At 39.4% G+C, this 23,031-nt stretch overlaps 1 protein-coding gene across 1 annotated transcript in view; it reads right to left on the bottom strand.

Moving 5' to 3' along the window:
* Positions 1–23,031, bottom strand: part of lrba (LPS-responsive vesicle trafficking, beach and anchor containing) — a 373,382-nt gene that overhangs the window by 271,894 nt on the left and 78,457 nt on the right. The window contains exons 13-21 of the mRNA XM_060917126.1: positions 19,224–19,376; positions 18,095–18,263; positions 17,655–17,734; positions 15,229–15,291; positions 14,454–14,551; positions 11,530–11,622; positions 10,994–11,102; positions 7,990–8,071; positions 2,309–2,429 (exon numbers count right to left, since the gene is read on the bottom strand). Coding sequence (XP_060773109.1) covers positions 2,309–2,429; positions 7,990–8,071; positions 10,994–11,102; positions 11,530–11,622; positions 14,454–14,551; positions 15,229–15,291; positions 17,655–17,734; positions 18,095–18,263; positions 19,224–19,376 — 968 coding nt within the window. The remainder of the gene's footprint in view (positions 1–2,308; positions 2,430–7,989; positions 8,072–10,993; positions 11,103–11,529; positions 11,623–14,453; positions 14,552–15,228; positions 15,292–17,654; positions 17,735–18,094; positions 18,264–19,223; positions 19,377–23,031) is intronic.

Below are 23,031 nucleotides of genomic sequence, written 5' to 3'. Positions count from 1 at the left end.
GGAAGACATACTGAGAATCCAAATCGCCAACATTTGAAATAATAATTGTTTTGAATTATTTCGTGTCTTATTTAATGAAGGTTGTAATAGAATTAGCCTACATTTGGCTTAAGCTGGATGAGACAGAGACATAATTTTATAGCCATTTGTTAAACAGCTGACAGGGAACGTAATTAACCGTTCCGGGAACGAAATTTTTTTGTTCTAACCGGTTCGGGAACGTCTATTTAATGGTGGAACCCAAAACCGGAAATGTTAAAATTCCGTTTCTGTTCGGAACGAACCAATAGGAAAAAAATTCTGGTTCAAAGCCCTGTTTATTTCATATATCACACACACATTTATTTATTAAAACAGCAGAATCACCGAAATATCCTCCATCCAGATGACTTTTTGAGATTGCCGCACATCCCGACTGAACAGTTAGTTATGCTACCGTTCAAAAGTTTGGGGTCACTTTGAAATGTCCTTATTTTTGAAAGAAAAGCACTGTTCTTTTCAATGAAGATCACTTTAAACTAATCAGAAATCCACTCTATACATTGCTAATGTGGTAAATGACTATTCTAGCTGCAAATGTGTGGTTTTTGGTGCAATATCTCCATAGGTGTATAGAGGCCCATTTCCAGCAACTCTCACTCCAGTGTTCTAATGGTACAATGTGTTTGCTCATTGCCTCAGAAGGCTAATGGATGATTAGAAAACCCTTGTACAATCATGTTAGCACAGCTGAAAACAGTTGAGCTCTTTAGAGAAGCTATAAAACTGACCTTCCTTTGAGCAGATTGAGGCCCTGTCCACACGGCAACGGATTCAGGTGAATCTGATAAAATTGTTTATCGTTTCAGCCTGGCGTCCACACGGCACCGGTGTTTTGGGTGCTCCAAAACGATATTTTTTGAGAACGGGTTCCAGAGTGGAAAAATCTGGCAATGGCGTCGTTGCGAAGTCGTCTGGATGAGTAGAACGGATTTGTTTACGATGACGTCACAACCACATGACTAGAACAAGCAGCACTCTCGCTGTTTTGTATGAACCACTGCATTGCATTCACTTTTGTACACAGCTTTTCTTTTAAATAAACAAGGAACTGAACCATTTCTTGAATTTCTTTTTTTTTTATTGGATAAGACTGCTTTTCAAAATGTTCACACACTATATAAAAAGTTATATAAATTATATAAAAATGCTTTTCAAAATGTTCACACACAATAAGAAAATTAAGTTATATAAAACTATGCACACTAATAAAACTAATTTGTACACACAGAAGGCACGATTTCCTCGCGGAGTCGCAGCCATCTTCTTCTTGTTGTTGTGTGTTTGTTCCTGTGAGTGCTTCACGCCGGGTAGAAGAAGGGGTTTATGTGCATGCGTCTACTTCTTCTATTGTTCTGGTGTCTCCGATGGGACCGTCTTATAGCGCCCCTAGAGGTGTGGCATGTGTATTGCATCGTTTTCAGCAAGCGTTGCATTGCCATATGAGCCTGATATTTTACTGATCCGTTGCCCATGTGGACGCGATATTTTTTTAATAAAATCTCGTTGCCGTTGTCGTGTGGATGTAGCCTGAGTTTCTGGAGCATCACATTTGTGGGGTCGATTAAATGCTCAAAATGGCCAGAAAAATGTCTCGACTATATTTTCTATTCATTTTACAACTTATGGTGGGAAATAAAAGTGTGGCTTTTCATGGAAAACACAAAATTGTCTGGGTGACCCCAAACTTTTGAACGGTAGTGTATATTATTACGCGCTCCTGTACTCTGCTTAAACCTAAAACTCAAATGTTTGTTTTCCTGTTTATTTTTTCCAGCTGGATAATTTCATCATTTGTTGCGATTATTTCAAAATGTAACTAATTAACGGGGAAAAAGTCAATTTCATCCAAGGTTACGTGAATGTAGCTTTATTTATGTGAAGAGAAGTCGAGTCACAAGGAAGCGTATTGCTGCGACGACAGAAAAAGAAAAACAGATCGGTGTCATATGATAACGTGAAATGCTTGTGATATTTTCATGAATAAGATATTTTCATGTTATTATAATGGCAGACAAACGTATCACGTTAAATGTTTTATAACGATCACAGTCTAACAAGATAAATAGTATATTGGATCAGTCAGTCAAATCGTCAAATCCTAGTTTTAAAGAATAAAATAAAATGTTGTTTTAAATAAAATAGCCAAGTCTTTATTCACTGTTTTCTCAACTTTTTTTTTTTCAAAATTTTCACCTGATATCAGCAGGACGACACTGACAAAGGCTCTGTATGTAACATATGTGTGACTATACAATTGTGTGCGTACCTCCTGTTTTCTCGGCTGCTGTTAAACAGTTTGATCATGTCGGACAGAAACACACGGCGAATCTCCATGCTGTCGGGACACACGCTGTTCTTCAGCAGAGCTGCAATCACCTTTAGGATCTCTGCGCGCGCACACACACACACACACACAAAACCATACATGCCAACAACTCATTGACACAAACCAAACAATTCCATTTTCTCTCATAATATTGGTGCTTTAAAACTACTGCAGTTAAACAGGGCAAAGAAATCAAAATAAAAGAGTCAAAACAATAAAAGGTCTGATTTGAGACGAGTCCTGGAGGGACAGCGAGTGTGAGAGAATGTGCATAATGTAAAGTGACTGGATGTTTGGTTGAGTTATCTAGACGGCGTCAGATCTGATTTTGTTAAAGTAAAGAGGTGAAATTTCATCTGTGTGTGTGCGCGCGCGTGTGTGTGTGTGTATTGGTGCTTTACTCAGTTAAATTACACTCACTCAGGCTTTACCAGTGGAAAATTACCGCAAATGCTATTTTTTCTCTGCGTTTGGTCCTGGTTTGTCTCGGAGTTTTAACGTGAAGAATACAGTCACGCGTGGGTGTGTGTGTGGGTGTGGTGGTGATGGTGGGTTTGTCTAATTCATTCTGACATTGCGAAAGACTGCAATCAAGAGCATTTTGAGGTTTCAACCCGAATCAAATCAGAAAAATATGTTGGGGTCAAAACAAGAAACAGAGACTGAATTTGATAATCAGTTATATGACGTAACGTGATATTCAAATCCTCTTCATGTGGGGGGAAAGTCTACAGTTTTAAAAATACACAAGTCCAAAAAAATTAGCCAAATTAGTTTTTGTTTCATTTACTTTCTCTTGTTTTGTAATACCTGGATTAAACAATACAATTTTCTTGATTTTCGGGAACTATTTTTAATTGCATTTTTATCTGTTAAAAGTGAAAATGCTTTCACACAATTTTTCACAAAAATTCAATTTGTTCGTGTATTTATTCGTGTTTGTGTATAAATATTGATTTTCACCTCCACACACACAGACACAGTAATAACAAACATTTCTAACAATCAGTTGCCTCATCCATACAGTTTATGACAGAGGATTGTTTTACTCTTTGTCTATTTTCTAATCTTGAATAAAAAATTATTTATAATTAACTCTCATATTATATTCATATATCTGTGTTAGACAAATCAAAAAACGAAGCATCATGTGTCTTTCATGAAAATCTGAAAATTCTCTTCATGATGATGTGTACCGCTGATTGTTTTTTTTCCCCTCTAAAAGTGACGGGAGAATGTTGGCCATCTCACACCGGCAGTGAGTTAAAGCCACTGTTAAACACAGTGGAGTGTTACGGACATGCAACACGGGGCACAAGATAAAAAAATAAATAGAAGGCACAGAAATGAGAAAATGAAGGAACTGTGAATGCCGTATGTGTATCAGGACACTCGGCATGATGGGATGTAATGAAATTTAATTCTGCTTTGTGTGCTGGAGAACGTTACTTGCTCCTGAGCTGATTGCAGTAACCCTATATCTCAGCTCTGCTCTGATTAAAGCATAACAAAAAGAATAATAGCAAAAAAAGGAAGTGTGGCACGAATTTCAGCAGTTGTTTTTTTAATTAAATTACAAAGCTTCTCTCCATTTACTCCAACTTGTGAACTCTCTTAATGAAAAAGATGTATGAGAAAGAAAGAAAGAAAGAAAGAAAGAAAGAAAGAAAGAAAGAAAGAAAGAAAGAAAGAAAGAAAGAAAGAAAGAAAGAAAGAAAGAAAGAAAGAGTAGTGAAACAAGCGCGTTAGGACTGTGTGTAGTTATAACGAGTGCGTGTTAGGATTGTGACGAGTGTGTAGTTATAATGAGTGCGTGTTAGGACTGTGACGAGTGTGTAGTTATAACGAGTGCGTGTTAGGATTGTGACGAGTGTGTAGTTATAATGAGTGCGTGTTAGGACTGTGACGAGTGTGTAGTTATAATGAGTGCGTGTTAGGACTGTGACGAGTGTGTAGTTATAATGAGTGCGTGTTAGGACTGTGACGAGTGTGTAGTTATAATGAGTGTGTGTTAGGACTGTGACGAGTGTGTAGTTATAATGAGTGTGTGTTAGGATTGTGACGAGTGTGTAGTTATAATGAGTGCGTGTTAGGATTGTGACGAGTGTGTAGTTATAATGAGTGTGTGTTAGGACTGTGACGAGTGTGTAGTTATAATGAGTGTGTGTTAGGATTGTGACGAGTGTGTAGTTATAACGAGTGCGTGTTAGGATTGTGACGAGTGTGTAGTTATAATGAGTGCGTGTTAGGACTGTGACGAGTGTGTAGTTATAATGAGTGTGTGTTAGGATTGTGACGAGTGTGTAGTTATAATGAGTGCGTGTTAGGATTGTGACGAGTGTGTAGTTATAATGAGTGCGTGTTAGGACTGTGACGAGTGTGTAGTTATAATGAGTGCGTGTTAGGATTGTGACGAGTGTGTAGTTATAACGAGTGCGTGTTAGGATTGTGACGAGTGTGTAGTTATAATGAGTGTGTGTTAGGATTGTGACGAGTGTGTAGTTATAATGAGTGCGTGTTAGGACTGTGACGAGTGTGTAGTTATAATGAGTGTGTGTTAGGATTGTGACGAGTGTGTAGTTATAATGAGTGCGTGTTAGGACTGTGACGAGTGTGTAGTTATAATGAGTGTGTTAGGATTGTGACGAGTGTGTAGTTATAATGAGTGCGTGTTAGGACTGTGACGAGTGTGTAGTTATAATGAGTGCGTGTTAGGATTGTGACGAGTGTGTAGTTATAATGAGTGCGTGTTAGGATTGTGACGAGTGTGTAGTTATAATGAGTGCGTGTTAGGATTGTGACGAGTGTGTAGTTATAATGAGTGCGTGTTAGGACTGTGACGAGTGTGTAGTTATAATGAGTGTGTGTTAGGACTGTGACGAGTGTGTAGTTATAATGAGTGCGTGTTAGGACTGTGACGAGTGTGTAGTTATAATGAGTGCGTGTTAGGACTGTGACGAGTGTGTAGTTATAATGAGTGCGTGTTAGGATTGTGACGAGTGTGTAGTTATAATGAGTGCGTGTTAGGACTGTGACGAGTGTGTAGTTATAATGAGTGTGTGTTAGGACTGTGACGAGTGTGTAGTTATAATGAGTGCGTGTTAGGACTGTGACGAGTGTGTAGTTATAATGAGTGTGTGTTAGGATTGTGACGAGTGTGTAGTTATAATGAGTGTGGTAGGACTGTGACGAGTGTGTAGTTATAATGAGTGCGTGTTAGGATTGTGACGAGTGTGTAGTTATAACGAGTGCGTGTTAGGATTGTGACGAGTGTGTAGTTATAACGAGTGCGTGTTAGGATTGTGACGAGTGTGTAGTTATAATGAGTGTGTGTTAGGATTGTGACGAGTGTGTAGTTATAATGAGTGCGTGTTAGGACTGTGACGAGTGTGTAGTTATAATGAGTGTGTGTTAGGATTGTGACGAGTGTGTAGTTATAATGAGTGCGTGTTAGGACTGTGACGAGTGTGTAGTTATAATGAGTGTGTTAGGATTGTGACGAGTGTGTAGTTATAATGAGTGCGTGTTAGGACTGTGACAAGTGTGTAGTTATAATGAGTGCGTGTTAGGATTGTGACGAGTGTGTAGTTATAATGAGTGCGTGTTAGGATTGTGACGAGTGTGTAGTTATAATGAGTGCGTGTTAGGACTGTGACGAGTGTGTAGTTATAATGAGTGTGTGTTAGGACTGTGACGAGTGTGTAGTTATAATGAGTGCGTGTTAGGACTGTGACGAGTGTGTAGTTATAATGAGTGCGTGTTAGGACTGTGACGAGTGTGTAGTTATAATGAGTGCGTGTTAGGACTGTGACGAGTGTGTAGTTATAATGAGTGCGTGTTAGGACTGTGACGAGTGTGTAGTTATAATGAGTGCGTGTTAGGACTGTGACGAGTGTGTAGTTATAATGAGTGCGTGTTAGGACTGTGACGAGTGTGTAGTTATAATGAGTGCGTGTTAGGATTGTGACGAGTGTGTAGTTATAATGAGTGCGTGTTAGGACTGTGACGAGTGTGTAGTTATAATGAGTGCGTGTTAGGACTGTGACGAGTGTGTAGTTGTAATGAGTGCGTGTTAGGATTGTGACGAGTGTGTAGTTATAATGAGTGCGTGTTAGGATTGTGACGAGTGTGTAGTTATAATGAGTGCGTGTTAGGATTGTGACGAGTGTGTAGTTATAATGAGTGTGTTAGGATTGTGACGAGTGTGTAGTTATAATGAGTGTGTGTTAGGACTGTGACGAGTGTGTAGTTATAATGAGTGCGTGTTAGGATTGTGACGAGTGTGTAGTTATAATGAGTGCGTGTTAGGACTGTGACGAGTGTGTAGTTGTAATGAGTGCGTGTTAGGATTGTGACGAGTGTGTAGTTATAATGAGTGCGTGTTAGGATTGTGACGAGTGTGTAGTTATAATGAGTGCGTGTTAGGATTGTGACGAGTGTGTAGTTATAATGAGTGCGTGTTAGGACTGTGACGAGTGTGTAGTTGTAATGAGTGCGTGTTAGGATTGTGACGAGTGTGTAGTTATAACGAGTGCGTGTTAGGATTGTGACGAGTGTGTAGTTATAACGAGTGTGTGTTAGGATTGTGACGAGTGTGTAGTTATAACGAGTGCGTGTTAGGATTGTGACGAGTGTGTAGTTGTAATGAGTGTGTTAGGATTGTGACGAGTGTGTAGTTATAATGAGTGCGTGTTAGGACTGTGACGAGTGTGTAGTTATAATGAGTGTGTGTTGGGACTGTGACGAGTGTGTAGTTATAATGAGTGTGTGTTGGGACTGTGACGAGTGTGTAGTTATAATGAGTGCGTGTTAGGATTGTGACGAGTGTGTAGTTATAATGAGTGCGTGTTAGGACTGTGACGAGTGTGTAGTTATAATGAGTGCGTGTTAGGACTGTGACGAGTGTGTAGTTATAATGAGTGCGTGTTAGGACTGTGACGAGTGTGTAGTTATAATGAGTGCGTGTTAGGATTGTGACGAGTGTGTAGTTATAATGAGTGTGTGTTAGGACTGTGACGAGTGTGTAGTTATAATGAGTGTGTTAGGACTGTGACGAGTGTGTAGTTATGATGAGTGCGTGTTAGGATTGTGACGAGTGTGTAGTTATAATGAGTGCGTGTTAGGATTGTGACGAGTGTGTAGTTATAATGAGTGTGTGTTAGGACTGTGACGAGTGTGTAGTTATAATGAGTGCGTGTTAGGACTGTGACGAGTGTGTAGTTATAATGAGTGTGTGTTAGGACTGTGACGAGTGTGTAGTTATGATGAGTGCGTGTTAGGATTGTGACGAGTGTGTAGTTATAATGAGTGCGTGTTAGGACTGTGACGAGTGTGTAGTTATAATAAGTGTGTGTTTGGATTGTGACGAGTGTGTAGTCTGAGTAAAGCTGCTGATTGGTCAGACATTGTCAAGGCCGTTATGACATCAGCTGGCATATGGAATTTAAAAATACACACGCATGCGTGCACGCGCGCACACACATATGCAGTAACTCAGTGTACATTGCTTCCGTCAAAATGTACACTTTTAAATGTGTTCCAAATAAACATGACTCTGATCAGCGTGCTGATATAAAATGCAGCTTCTCCTCAGCTCTTGGGATATGAAAGCATGATCTTACGTGGGCTTTGGATTTTGACAGAAGAGTCCGGTTCTGGGTGCTGCTTGTGGATCACCTGTGTGCAGATCTGCTCTGTCAGAATCTGGAAAATAAGCAAACAAACAATTCAGGATTAAACCAAAGCTTTCGGTAAGAATTAACTCTCAGGTAAAAGTTCAAGTTGAATGTCTTATTGACCTGATATTACTGAATCTGTTTTTGTGTTTGGAAAATCATCAGTGAGGGAGTATTTATCGGTGTGTTGGTTTTTATGTTCAGTCTGGGGGAATTCACGAATGATGGAGCAATTTGTGCATAAACAATGCAGTGGATTTTTGTTTTTGTGTTTTCGGGGCATTTATCCCTGGCAGGGATATTTCTTTTGAGACAGGGGTATTTCGCACTCAGGGGAATGTTTATTTTGAGGACATATTGATTTGGGGGCATTTAGCAATAAGCAGAGTATTTATTTTTAGATTTGGCAAATTTAGCAGTTTCGAGTGTATTGATTTTTTGGTTTGGGCATTTAGCAGTGAGAGGGTATTTGTTTTGAGCTTTTCATACACGAACCGTGAAGTGGATATTACTTTTTATGTTCAGGGGTATTTATCTTTGGGTTTGGGGCTTGTTGCGGCGAGGGGGTATTTATCTTTGGGTTTGGAGCCTTTCGTAGTGAGGGGGTATTTATCTTTGGGTTTGGGGCTTGCAGCGGTGAGGGGGTATTTATCTTTGGGTTTGGGGCTTGTAGTGCTGATGAGGCATTTATCTTTGGGTTGTCTTTAGTGGCAAGGGGGTATTTATCTTTGGGTTTGGGGCATGTAGTGCCTAGGGGGCATTTATCTTTGGGTTTGGGGCCTTTCCCGGTGAGGGAGTATTTATCTTTGGGTTTGGGGCCATTATCTTTGGGTCTGGGGTCTTTAGCGGCGGGGGAGTATTTATCTTTGGATTTGGGGCTTGTAGTGCTGATGAGGCATTTATCTTTGGGTTTGGGGCCTTTTGTGGCGAGGGGGTATTTATCTTTGGGTTTGGGGCCTTTCGTGGTGAGGGGGTATTTATCTTTGGGTTTGGGGCTTGTAGTGCCGAGGGGGCATTTATCTTTGGGTTTGGGGCCTTTCGTGGTGAGGGGGTATTTATCTTTGGATTTGGGGCTTGTAGTGGCAAGGGGGCATTTAATCTTTGGGTTTGGGGCCTTTCATGGTAAGGGGGTGTTTATCTTTGGGTTTGAGGCCTTTTGCGGCGAGGGGGTATTTAGCTTTGGGGCCTTTCGTGGTAAGGGGGTATTTATCTTTGGGTTTGGGGCTTGTAGTGCCGAGGGGGCTATTTATCTTTGGGTTTGGGGCCTTTCGTGGTGAGGGGGTGTTTATCTTTGGGTTTGGGGCCTTTTGCGGCGAGGGGGTATTTAGCTTTGGGGCCTTTCGTGGTAAGGGGGTATTTATCTTTGGATTTGGGGCTTGTAGTGCCGAGGGGGCATTTATCTTTGGGTTTGGGGCTTGTAGTGCTGAGGGGACATTTGTCTTCGAGTTTGGGTCTTCAGTGGTGAGGGGGTATTTATCTTTGGATTTGGGGCTTGTAGTGGCAAGGGGGCATTTATCTTTGGGTTTGGGGCCTTTCGTGGCGAGGGGGTATTTATCTTTGGGTTTGGGGCTTGTAGTGCAGAGGGGGTATTTATCTTTGGGTTTGGGGCCTTTCATGGCAAGGGAATATTTATCTTTGGGTTTGGGGCCTTTCGTGGTGAGGCGGTATTTATCTTTGGGTTTGGGGCCTTTCGTGGTGAGGGGGTATTTATCTTTGGGTTTGGGGCTTATAGTGCAGAGGGGGCATTTATCTTTGGGTTTGGAGCCTTTCATGGTAAGGGGGTGTTTATCTTTGGGTTTGGGGCCTTTTGCGGCGAGGGGGTATTTAGCTTTGGGGCCTTTTGTGGTAAGGGGGTATTTATCTTTGGGTTTGGGGCCTTTCGTGGTGAGGGGGTATTTATCTTTGGGTTTGGGGCCTTTCGTGGTGAGGGGGTATTTATCTTTGGGTTTGGGGCCTTTCGTGGTGAGGCGGTATTTATCTTTGGGTTTGGGGCCTTTCGTGGTAAGGGGGTATTTATCTTTGGGTTTGGGGCTTGTAGTGCCGAGGGGGCTATTTATCTTTGGGTTTGGGGCCTTTTGTGGTGAGGGGGTGTTTATCTTTGGGTTTGGGGCCTTTTGCGGCGAGGGGGTATTTAGCCTTGGGGCCTTTCGTGGTAAGGGGGTATTTATCTTTGGGTTTGGGGCTTGTAGTGCCGAGGGGACATTTGTCTTCGAGTTTGGGTCTTTAGTGGTGAGGGGGTATTTATCTTTGGATTTGGGGCTTGTAGTGGCAAGGGGGCATTTATCTTTGGGTTTGGGGCCTTTCGTGGCGAGGGGGTATTTATCTTTGGGTTTGGGGCTTGTAGTGCAGAGGGGGTATTTATCTTTGGGTTTGGGGCCTTTCATGGCAAGGGGATATTTATCTTTGGGTTTGGGGCCTTTCGTGGTGAGGGGGTATTTATCTTTGGGTTTGGGGCCTTTCGTGGTGAGGCGGTGTTTATCTTTGGGTTTGGGGCTTATAGTGCTGAGTGGGTATTTATCATTGGGTTTGGGGAATTCATATTGAGATGGATATTTAGTCGTTCCGTTGTCCGGGGGATATATTTTTGCAGCAAAATTCAAAAATGGAAGAAAAAAATTCGAAAAAAAGTGAAAATTTAGAGTAAACGTGGAATATTTTGGGGAATAATTTTTCTTGTACCATGACAGATACAAAACAAAAAATCTTTTGAGAAGAAAATTAAAATGTTGCTTTCAGATATCTGAACATCCAGTAACTCAAACTTCACAATATTAAATTATTTGTTATTAATTGAACATTTTTTTAAAAAGCAACTAAAAATACAACTATATTTCATTATTAAATTGAATATTTAAAATTGTTTTTGCAAATTAAATCAGCTTATACAGGGTAAAGAATATTTCAATAAGTTTTATAAATAAAAATATAAAAATATAAACTTTGGCCTGACCTCAAACAGGACGTTGTAGGTGGTCATGGAGAACTGACTGGAGTGCAGAAGCAGGCGTTCAGTCAGTAGCGAAAACAAACCGTGACTCAGCATGACCTCAGACTTCCTCCTGAAATAGGAAATGATGTCACAAGTCAAATCAGAATGAACATCTTGTTTTCCAAAAGTTTTCTGGAAAAAACAGATGACAATGAACTGCAGTCAGACCTGAACAGTTTAAATAAATAAATAAATAAAAATCCCTAATTTAATGGTTAAAATCAGCCATTAAAAAAAAAAAGTTATCTTTAAATGCTCTTATTTTCCTAAATACTCAATTAAGGGCTGATTTATTAACATTTCATAACCGTGTATTTATTCCACTGTTGATTTATTGTCTAAATATATAGAGAAAAAGGAATAAAATAAAAAACAAATGACAAAGATCATGTCGTGTCCAGGGTGCATTATTTTTATGTTTTCTAAACGTTCTAGAATGAAACCTGAGAAAATGTGAGGACGTGTCAGAGAGAAATGAAGTGAAGAGATAAACTCACTTGGGTTGTAAATGTCGGAGGAAATAACCCAACACTTTTAGAGCCTGCACTCGAATCCCTTCACTTTTAGACGCCAACAGTTTGTAAATTACTCTGTATTAAGGAGGGAAAAAAAGAAAAAAAAACACTCAAAAGCTGCACTTTGTTGTTTTTGATGAGAAAATGATGTTTGTCCTGTTATCACACAGTGATAAATAAAAGAGAAAAAAAGTTGTTAATAAACAACTTAAAACCACACACAATTTCTTCTTTTTCCAAAATACCTGCTTGTAAATTTTTACAAAAATATTCTTTACTCTATATTTTCTCATGAAGGTGTAAAATTAACATAAACACTGAAAAAGGGAAAATATTTCACTCTCAAAACTTATTAAATATTCACAATTTCATCAGTTTTTTATTCATGAAATGTTTTTATTCATTCTAGTTCTCCATTTTCTTTACTTCTTATTCAGTCTATTTTACAGAAAAATAAATGATTTTAAAAATTAGATTTTTTTATTTCCTTCATATAGTTGTGTTTTTAAAAAAATACTGCCAACATTTTAAATCCTGTCAAATAATTTATTTTACTGACAATGAAAAAAAGTTTGATAAATTACCAAAATTATAACTTACATTTTAAGTTAAAAAATTAAACTAATACAAATTTTACATTTAAAACAAAAAAGTATGTTTTATTTCAATGTTTTAGAAATGTAGTGTAGTTGTATTTTAAATAAAAAAAAACACAAAACATTAAATTTTTTATTTCAATGTTTTAGACAGTTATGTTTTCAATTAAAAAAAAAACAAAATAAAATTTCTTCAATGTTCAATTTGTGGAGAAAAAACAAGAGTACATTTCATTTCAATGTTTTAGATAGTGTTTTTATATCACTATCTAAATTATCAACAAATAAAATAATTTTTATTTCAACATTTAAGTTAACGTTGTTATATTTTAGGGTTTTTTTCTATTTTTAGTTTTGTGTTTAAAAGAAAAATACACAAAATTAACATTTTAAAATTCGCATATCTTAGGCTTTTTTGTGTAATGAATTTTGATAAAATATTTAAATATTATTTTAATGCATATTAAATGACATAAATAACCTAAATCTTTATTTAAATTTGAGGAAAAAATATATATTGTCATATATTAGTTTTTTTCTCCTAAAAGTCAGTGAACTCTTTCTCCTCATGACCGACTGAAACCTTCACTGCCTTCTTCCTGATGGCGAGTGTGCAACGGAAGTGTGTGATGGAAGTGTGTTTTTATCGGTGTTGTCAGTTCTAAAATGAACATTATAGCTGGGGGTTTTTACACGCGGAGCGATCCAGACGCCCCCCGCTAGCCTGAACTTTTAACTCCACATCTATAAAGGAAAGTATGCACAGCGTGGATTAAAACAAAAGCAGCCTGTGAGCTTTCCTTTAACCCAGAGTCTGCACTACTTCACTTAAATTACACTTTAGCTTTAAAAGGGGAAACACACACACACACACACCTTCAGAACACGTTAGTACTGTTACATGGTAAAACAGAGGTGTAACTAAATAACTATCACAATAAACAACAAGAAGTTCTAAAGTTCAGATTATTTTATACAGCTGTAGATAACATCATCACAAACATTAAGGTTTTTTGTTATTTTTCATTGTTTGTAAAGTTAATATACTTATAAAGCATAGTTTTAAAAGTTACTGAGCTCAAATAGAACGTATCCATAGACCGAATCATTTCATTTATCCGTCCTTAATATTATTAACAATAATTGTTTCACCGAGCAATGTTGGCTCTTAACAGAAAACTTGGTTGCTAAGCAACACAATGCACATAAAGGACAAAAAATGCAATTCACGGACAGAGCGACAGCTTTAACATAACAGTTTAATCGCTGCATTCATTAATATAGAATTCATTTATGGTAACTTACCATTTAAATATTAAATACATGTTAATTCCAAATTATATTAAATGATATAAATTAATAAATCTTTAACGTTATGTTGTAGTCATTACATTTTATTAAGTGGAATATTATTTTGTAGATTTCAGGTGTGTATCAAGGAGTTTACAGTTTTTAATGCAGCTCAGCTTTGAGAACAAAAACTATTTTTCAAATAAATAAATAAATAGAATCCAGCTCTATCTGTACACATCTATCTATCTATAAAATCTATAAATCAATCATTGTATCTTCCAAATGTACAAAAAAAGATCTATCGACAGTCTTACAAGAAATATTTCAACCAAAAAGTATTTATTTATTCATTCATTCATTCGTCTATCAATATTTTTGAGAACCTAAATAAATAAATAAATAAATCACACAGCTTGCCTGCAACCCTGTAGAACAGGATTGGCGGCTAGAGATGATGAGATGAGAAGTCAAACATTTTACTTTTCTTTTCCCGATTCAAATAAAATGTCCCCAGCACGTAAAAACTCGTAAAAAAAAATTCCTATCGCACTTTTAACATTGCACGGTGGTGTAGTGGTTAGCGCTGTCGCCTCACAGCAAGAAGGTCCGGGTTTGAGCCCCGTGGCCGGCGAGGGCCTTTCTGTGCGGAGTTTGCATGTTCTCCCCGTGTCTGAGTGGGTTTCCTCCGGGTGCTCCGGTTTCCCCCACAGTCCAAAGACATGCAGGTTAGGTTAACTGGTGACTCTAAATTGAGCGTAGGTGTGAATGTGAGTGTGAATGGTTGTCTGTGTCTATGTGTCAGCCCTGTGATGACCTGGCGACTTGTCCAGGGTGTACCCCGCCTTTCGCCCGTAGTCAGCTGGGATAGGCTCCAGCTTGCCTGCGACCCTGTAGAACAGGATAAAGCGGCTAGAGATAATGAGATGAGGCTTTTAACATTTTCATTGACTCTCTCTCGGACATTTGACGTCTCTAGCTCCCCTAGTGTCCGCTTATTAAAAAACGGTCTTGTCTCACCGGATGCCGTTACGCTGATCGAATGCCTGCACCATGGAACTCGGGTGTTCGGACATCAACGCCACGAGGAGCTGCAGGACGTCCATTAGGTTATCATCCTGCGGTAGACAAACACACCAGAGATAAACACTAACACATCGATCACATCCACACTGATATTAACACAGAAATTAGAATTCTATTATCAATATTGTGTTTTCGATAATAATAATAATAATAATAATAATAATCATCATCAAACTAGCTAATTAGCAAAAACAACCGTGACAGGATTTTCCCATTAATCAGGGCGCGTATACTACGCTCCCTCAGGAGTGTCCCCAAGTGTGTTTTCTCTTTTCGAACAGTGAATGTGAGTAAATGAGTGAGCGAGCAGGAGTGTGTGAAAACAAACACACTGATTACCGAACAAAGGGAAGCCCACGAAAGGGAACGGCGTCAGGAAATACTACAGTAATGCGTGTATTCGTGTGTGTGACAGAAGGAAAACCAACTCATTAAAGAGAATTTATTGCTGCTAAAGTGTGAACTTGGGGGGGGGGGGGGGGGGGGGGGATACGTTTCTGTGTTTTTTTTTTTTTTTTTGCTTTTGGCGCCATCTAGAGGAGACCAAGCTCAAATGCATTTCTGTCTGAGATTATCTCATCACGCTGTGTCTCAGTGATGTGACTGCATGACGTGATGTAACAAAGGTGAGATCAGGTCTGTGTGTGTGTGTGTGTGTGAGTGAGTGAGTGAGTGAGTGTGAGAGAGAGAGAGAGAGAGAGAGAGAGACCTCATGCATGGTGAGCAGGTAGTTGAGGATGCTCTGCAGCTCATCTTCCTTCACTCCCAAGTCCTGCAAATCAGACAAGTGTTTTAGGTTTATTTTTGTTTGTTTTAAATAAAATACATATTAGTATTAGTACTTGCAATACTAATAGTTTTGGTAGAAGTAGTTCTACTAGTAGTATTAGTTTAAGCAGTAGTAGTAGCTGTTGTATTTTTATTATTATTAATAGTAGTAGTACTCATGTTTGTATTCGTAGTAGTAGATTTAGTTGTAATATTAGTTGGAGTATTTTTAGTAGAAGACAGTTTTAGTAGGATTAGAATTAGTAGTGTTCATAGCAGTAGTAGATTTAGTATTAGTAGTCATACAAGTAGTAGTACTAAATGTAGTAGCAAGACTAGTATTACTAGGATTAACATTGTAGTAGTACTAATTTTAGTAGGAAGATGAGTAATGCCAGGACTATTATTTGTACTACTACTAGTAGTAATAATACAAGCAATTACTATAGTTTTTATTGTTTATAATAGTACTAATTGCAGTAAGTGTTATTTGTGGTAGTAGCAGTAGTAGTACTAACTGTTATAGTAGTAAGACTAATAATACTAGGATTATTATCATGATTATTTTTACTAATACTACTAGTAGCAGTAATATGAGCATTACTATGATTTTTATTTGTAACCGTATTAATGATATTAAGACTAGTATTCCTAGGATTATGATTTGTAGCAGTAATAGTAGACAGTTGTAGTAGTAAAACTACTAATACTAGGATTATTATTTGTACTAGTAGTAGTAGTAATATGAGCATTACTAGGATTATGATTATTTGTAACAGTAGTACTAATTGTGGTAATAATAAGACTAGTATTAATATTAGGTATATCAGACGCTCGCTGGCCATGCCGTGAAAATTGTGCATGCAGACGCTCATCTAAGTTTCCAAATTTGTCACTGCTTAACTCTTGAATATTTTCTCTCGTGAATACCATCATTAAAAATTATAATTATAATTTATAAACTTATAATTTCTGCTTTCCAAAGAAATTGATCAGGTTAAGATCTGTTCAGTACTTTGGGAGTAACAGCAGGCTGAAGTTGGTACAACAGAGTTCACTCTCTGCTCACGGGATGTTGGGAAACTGCCGGTGCGTTTTGAGTCATGGGAAAGCAGTCAGGCTCTCTCGCTCTCTCTCGCTCTCTCTCTCTCTCTCCCTCTCTTGATCGGTGTCTGACTGGATTACTCGTGAATATCAGTCAGATAACTTTTATAGGGATGTTCTCTCGCTCTCACTGTTTCTGTTGAAGTGTTCAGCAAAATTTTCTGTCTGCTAGTTTTGATGTTATGATTCACGGGAGACTCTGAAGTGAGTTTTCATCTCTTTTTCTACTTATTTTTTCAAATCAAACTGATTCATGTAAATAAATAATTATTTTAGAATATAACTGTAGTTGTTTTGATGAAAAATATTGAGATCTTAGTGGTCAAAATATTTTTTTTAAAAACCATAAGTCAGAAATGTGTGTGTCAATTTCAATTCAATGAACTGGAAGTGTTTATTGGATGTGGATCAGTTTTTTTGAGGTTAAGCTTGAAAGCTGTGAATATTATCATTTATATTCTTTCATATAAACGCTAGTAGGCCCTACTTTTGAGAAATACAAAGAACACAAAGAGCGTATTAGAAATAATCCCTTATTACTTTTTTTTATCGAGCGTACCTATTTAACAGTTTCATCTAATTAGCATAATTAATAGTAATTAAATGCTACTTTGCATAATTGATTTTTAACTAATTTTTCAAACTTTCTATTCAGGATACAGCCATCTATGTACCTGCCAATTTCCATGTAAATATCTTGGAAAAACAGAAAAGTTATTTAGAAAAAAACCTTTTGATCTCATTGGTTAACGAGGCCCGTTTTGGACCGCGTTATCCTCATACATAATATTATGGTAGTTTTCTAAAAATTAAGCCGTTTTTTCAATCTTTGATTTGTAATATCTCAACAACGGATAAACATGTTTTAATTCTGTAAAAAGTATGTTGCTCTGCATTCAATTCTGAATTCAATGAGCGCAGTTTCAAGCAAATTGGACGGAATTTGAATTTTCACCTGACATGCCCATCAATAGGATTATTATTTGTTATAGTAATATTTATAGTTGTAGGATAATAATAATAATAATAATAATAATAATATCAGTAGTAAAAATAACATCATTACCAGTAGTAGTACTAGTAAAATTGTCTGCACTCCTGTATGCACAGGGAAGGAAACTCCCCGAGCAATTGCAAAAGTGGAACATTTCAATTAGGGTTCAGCTCGAGCACATAGCAGCAGATGGTGTAAAAATAAATACTCTGACAGTTGAAGGAATAATTTGTACAGATCTATCAGATAAAAGTGTGTTTGTGTTTCACCTTCATAATGAGCTGCTTGATGAAGAGCAGCAGGAACGCTCTGAGAGCAGGGATCTCCTTCTGATTGGGCCTTGGGCCATCTACAGTCCACACACACAAGATCATGTCGTCACCATGCCACTATACTAAATAGTGTGTTAATACAGAGTAGTATAACAAATAATAATATTTTTGTCTATATTATTTCGTCTTCAACTCGTTCAATATCATGCTAGCTGAATGGAATATATCTGACAGACCACTCAAAGCCAGCCAATATTACTTAAATATTCAATTTCTTGTTGCCTGGTGACGTGATGGACCTGGAAATCCATATATGGGCATAAAATTAATCAGCATTCATTGGTCTCTATTATATATATATATATATATATATATATATCAGTGTGTACTACAGAACAAATGCAGGTGAACATATCAAAGTGTGTGTGCATGTGTACCGAGGCCTTTAGGTATCACTCCACTGCGGTCCTGTGGATTAACCACCCAGTAATAATATTTGAGCGTGTGCATGACCTGCAGCACGGTTCCCACCCGGCGCACGGCGTTGTAGATTGTCACTGTGCTGATGAACTCGGTGGCTAAATATGTGTACAAGACCTGCTGCACCTGAATGCGCACACACACACACACACACACACACACACACACACACACACGTTTTGTTTTGTTTTTCCGGTCATTCAAAAGCTTTATGCATGTTAAATTTCACTATTTACTTGCTAAAAGTATAACTTATCGAACTGATCTATGCTCGAACACTGATTTGTTGTCTATGAAGATACATTTTTTAATTCGAAGAAAATGTAAATGTAAGTATTTAACGGATGCATTATAATATTCTGCAAAACCTGAAACGACCCATATCCGATTTGTTGTGAAATTCGATTTTTTTGTTAGGCCGTTCACATTACCAATTATATGAGACTTGTATGCGATCTCCAATATGAACGGAAAACGACCCAAAAGTGTCCCGCACGCGCAAATTGACACGTAATAAGCACATCTACGTAATACGTAAACAAAAAAAAAAGCGCACTCTTCAAGTTTCCACCAAAGAGGCGGGATTAGCCAACGCAGAATAGTGACGTTTGTCTCTTGTTGATGACGTGTAGGGCGCATGAATGCGACCTGTCCGGTCAGACGGCAGTCGCATGTGAAAATATCGGATATGCATCGGATTTAGGACCACATATCCAAGCGGCCTGGGTCGCATGTGAAAAAAATCGGATCTGTGTCGTTCAGATTGTCAATAACAAATCGGATACAGGTCGCATATGGGCAAAAAAATCGGATATGGGTCGTTTCAGGGTGCAGTCTGAACATAGTCTAAGGTCCATTCATAAGGTCTATGATGCAAATTAGGTCCTAATTTTTTTCAGTCCTAAATAGCATACATAATCATATTAAACGAGCTTTACTATTATTGTTAATTGTGAGCATTAGTGTGAAAACACACACACACACACACAGAGCTCTAAATGAAATGAGAAGAGCAAACAAGTCAGCATCATTGTGTCATATCACATGTATCTATGATTGTGTGTATGAGAGACATAGCCATCTCACCTTGGCTGGTGTGTGTATCCAGATGGCCGGGTTGAACAGGATGTGATCACACAGCTGTTTTAGCAATAAGATGCCGTTGGGTAGGTTACTCAGGTATCGAGCAAATGACAAAACGATGTCCAGCACAGGCCTCGTTACATGGACTTTGGAAGACTAGACAGACAGACAGACAGACAGACAGACAGACGGATGCACGCGCGCACACACACACGAAGATTAAAAAGACATTGTTAGTTTGGTTAATAATATTTTGAATTCTAATCTAGCTGAACATGTGATCAGCCTAATTTTAGCATAAACTCATCCTTGTGTTGTGTAACATGAGTGTTAGCGTGAGGTTAGTATTAGTTCAGCCGAACGCTAGCATGAGGGTGGATGTGATGTGAGCTGAGATGACCAACGCAATAAACACAGAAACGTACACTGAGGCAGGTGAGGGTGTGGGTCTGAGGGGGCTATGGAAGCACTACAGGACTGTTTTGAGTGCACGGACTGGGACATGTTCAAGGCAGCTGCCACTTACAATGATCATACCAACATAGATGAGTATGCCATGTCTGTGTCAGCCTACATCCACAAATGCATGGATGATGTCAGCGATATAAAGAGCATCACCACCCGGGCCAACCAAAAACCCTGGATGACTCATGAAGTACACAAAATGTTAAAGACACGGAACTCAGCCCTCAAGTCTGGCGACGAGAAGGCACTGAGAACAACGACAGCCAACTTGAACCGTGCCATCAGACTAGCAAAGCGTGCTCACAGTCAAAAAAATCCAGGACTTTTTCCATGACGCCGCTAACACCAGGGATATGTGGCAAGGCATACTGGCTATCACAAACTAGTCTGGCTAACGCAACTTCAAAGCTCTGCGAGCACTGGTCTGGCAAAGATATTAAGCCCAACCGTTTCCCAGAGCCCGTGGTTGACCCGCCTCCCTGAAATGCCTCAGTTTGCTACTGGTCGAAGCCAGAAAAGGCTGTGACGAAGCTTAAACCAATCACATCACTCTTTCCTCTGGCATATGTCACGCGACGGAAACTGCTTGAGTAACAGGAAGGAGGAGGAGAATAAATACCTCCAGGGCTGCTCTTTGCTCCGTTTTCAATGAGAACTTCCCGTTGAATGCTTTCAATACAGCATCTACCGCTGTGTCAAAGGCTTGCCGCTGCTCCATGTTCGTAATGTTTCTAGTGAATGAAGCGCTTCTGGCATAGATTCTGTAAACAATCTATGGCTTCCGGTCGCAGTTCTACTACGTCACTGCCTTGAACACGCCTCTACCCAGGGCCGTTGGAGATGCTCAAAGTTGATTGGTTCCAGATTTTTCGGAAGCTTGGAAGAGCTGGAGATAGCTTGCCTTGCCAGACTAAGTTCGCAACAGCCCCCCGTGTTGCGTGACACTTAGGATGGGCGGGCCCAGGCTAATCACAAACTACAGGATAGCCCCTCCCGAGTGTGATGATGACGCGGACTTCCTCAATGAACTCAATAACTTCTTTGGGAGGTTTGAGGCACTAAATAGCACTCCTGCAGAGAAAGCTGTTCCCCATTAGGATGAAAAGGCACTCTGTCTTGATACAACAGAGGTGCGGAGGACTCTGAGGAGAGTCAACACACAGAAGGCCCCGGGCCCCAATAATATTCCTGGTCGGGCGCTCAGGGAATGTGCAGGCCAGTTGGCTTATGTTCTAACGGACATTTTCAACACCTCACTGGATCAAGCCAAAGTTCCATCATGTTTCAAGACTGCCACCATCGTCCCAGTGCCAAAAAAACCCTCATATCGCATCACTCAATGACGACCGGCCTGTCGCACTCACTTCCATTATGATGAAGTGCTTTGAGAGGCTGTTAAAGGAGCACATCACCTCCAGTCCCTCCCATGTTTGACCACCGGCCAAACCGCTCCACTGAGGACGCCATCTCCTCCGCCCTTCACCTGAGCCTTGCACACCTGGAGGAGAAAAACACTCATGTGCGGATGCTGTTCCTAGACTTCAGTTCAGCGTTTAATACCATCATTCCACAGCATCTGGTGAACAAACTGGGACCCCTGGGTTTCAGCAACCCCCTGTGCAACTGACTGCTAGACTTCCTCACTGAAAGACCACAGTCAGTGCGAGTCGGACAGAACACCTCCAGTGGCATCACCCTCAGCACAGGCTCCCCTCAGGGCTGTGTCCTGAGCCCTCTGCTGTTCACTCTGATGACACACGACTGCGTTCCCAGGGCTGCCAGCAACCACATTGTGAAGTTTGGGCCTCATCAGGGACAACGACCTGGCCTACAGAGAGGAGGTGGAGCAGCTGGTGGGCTGGTGCAGGGAAAACAACCGGATTCTGAACATGGACAAAACCAAAGCGATCACTGTCGACTTTAGGAAGAACCAGCCCAGCCACGCTCCACTTCTCATCAACAATACGGCTGTGGAGGTGGTCAACAGCACCAAGTTCCTGGGGGTGCACATCACAGACAACCTCACCTAGTCAAGAAGGCACAGCAGCATCTGCATGTAGGATGAGGAGAGCCCACCTGCCCCTGCCCATCCTCGCTACTTTCTACAGAAGCACCATAGAGCACGTTCTGACCAGCTGCATCTCTGTGTGGTCTGGAGGCTGCAGTGCCTCTGACTGGAAGAATGTGAGGAGAGTGGTGAAGACAGCGGAAAAAAAAATCATTGGGACTTCTCTTCCCTCCATTCAGGACGTCGCACCTATGCACTGCACGTCCCGGGCCAGAAACATCATCAGCGACCCCTCACACCCTCACTATGGACTGTTCTCCCTCCTGGCCTCTGGAAAGAGGTTCCGCAGCATTCGGTGCAGGACCACCAGGTTCTGTAACAGCCTTTCCCCCCAGGTCACCAGACTGCTGAACTCCACATCCAAACTCGAAATTAAAATGAACTCGGAACTTCTATTTACACTTGAACAATTCCTAATTCCCCAGGTCACTTTGAACCATTGCACTTTATAATATTTTTGCTGCTGTACATTTTCACATACTTTTATATTTAATTCTGTATTGAGCCAAACTGCAATGAAATTTCGTTCTGTGTATACTTGTTGCATACTAAATGACAAAGGTTGTTTAGGTCTAAAATACAACTCTGCAAGTAACAGGCAAATTTATGCAAAACTACATTTCAGTACCAAGAACCAGGAAGTGGCAACATCCTGGGAAAAATGAACATTACCCATAATGCACTGTGTGGAAAAACACTAACAAACAGTGGCGTTTGTAGAAGTAGTTGTACTAGGAATAGTCAAGCTAATAGTTGTGATAGCAGCAGTAATAATTGTAGTAATACTAATTAACAGTAGTGACAGTATTATAAGTAATACGGATAATAATAATAATAATAATAATAATAGCTGCAGTAATAACAGTGGTAATAGTAATAACAGTAGTAATAACAGTAGTAATAAGAGTAATCGTAGTATTAGCAATGATGGTAGTAACAGTAGTAGCAATAAGAGCAGCATTAGTAGGAATAGCAATAGCAGTAATGATAACAGGAGTAAAAGTAGTAGTTATAATAATAGCAACAGCGCTAGTAATAGTAGTGGTAATATCAGTAGTATTAATAATAGTAATAATAGTGGCAATAGTAGGAGAATTAGTAGCAATAATAGCATTAGTAGTACTAATGATAGTACCAGCACTAGTAACAGTGGTAATAGTAGCGGTATTAGCAGTAACAGTAGTATTAGCAATAATTGTAATAATAATAGTGGCAATAGAAGCAGTATTAGTAATAACAGTAGTAATAGTAATAACAGTAGCAGCACGAGTAATAGTG

Source organism: Neoarius graeffei, chromosome 3 (genome assembly GCF_027579695.1).
Source record: "Neoarius graeffei isolate fNeoGra1 chromosome 3, fNeoGra1.pri, whole genome shotgun sequence".
NCBI classification, from domain to species: Eukaryota; Metazoa; Chordata; class Actinopteri; order Siluriformes; family Ariidae; genus Neoarius; species Neoarius graeffei.
The sequence above is the reverse complement of the archived record's forward strand: the minus strand, read 5'-3'. Positions and strand labels throughout refer to the sequence as shown.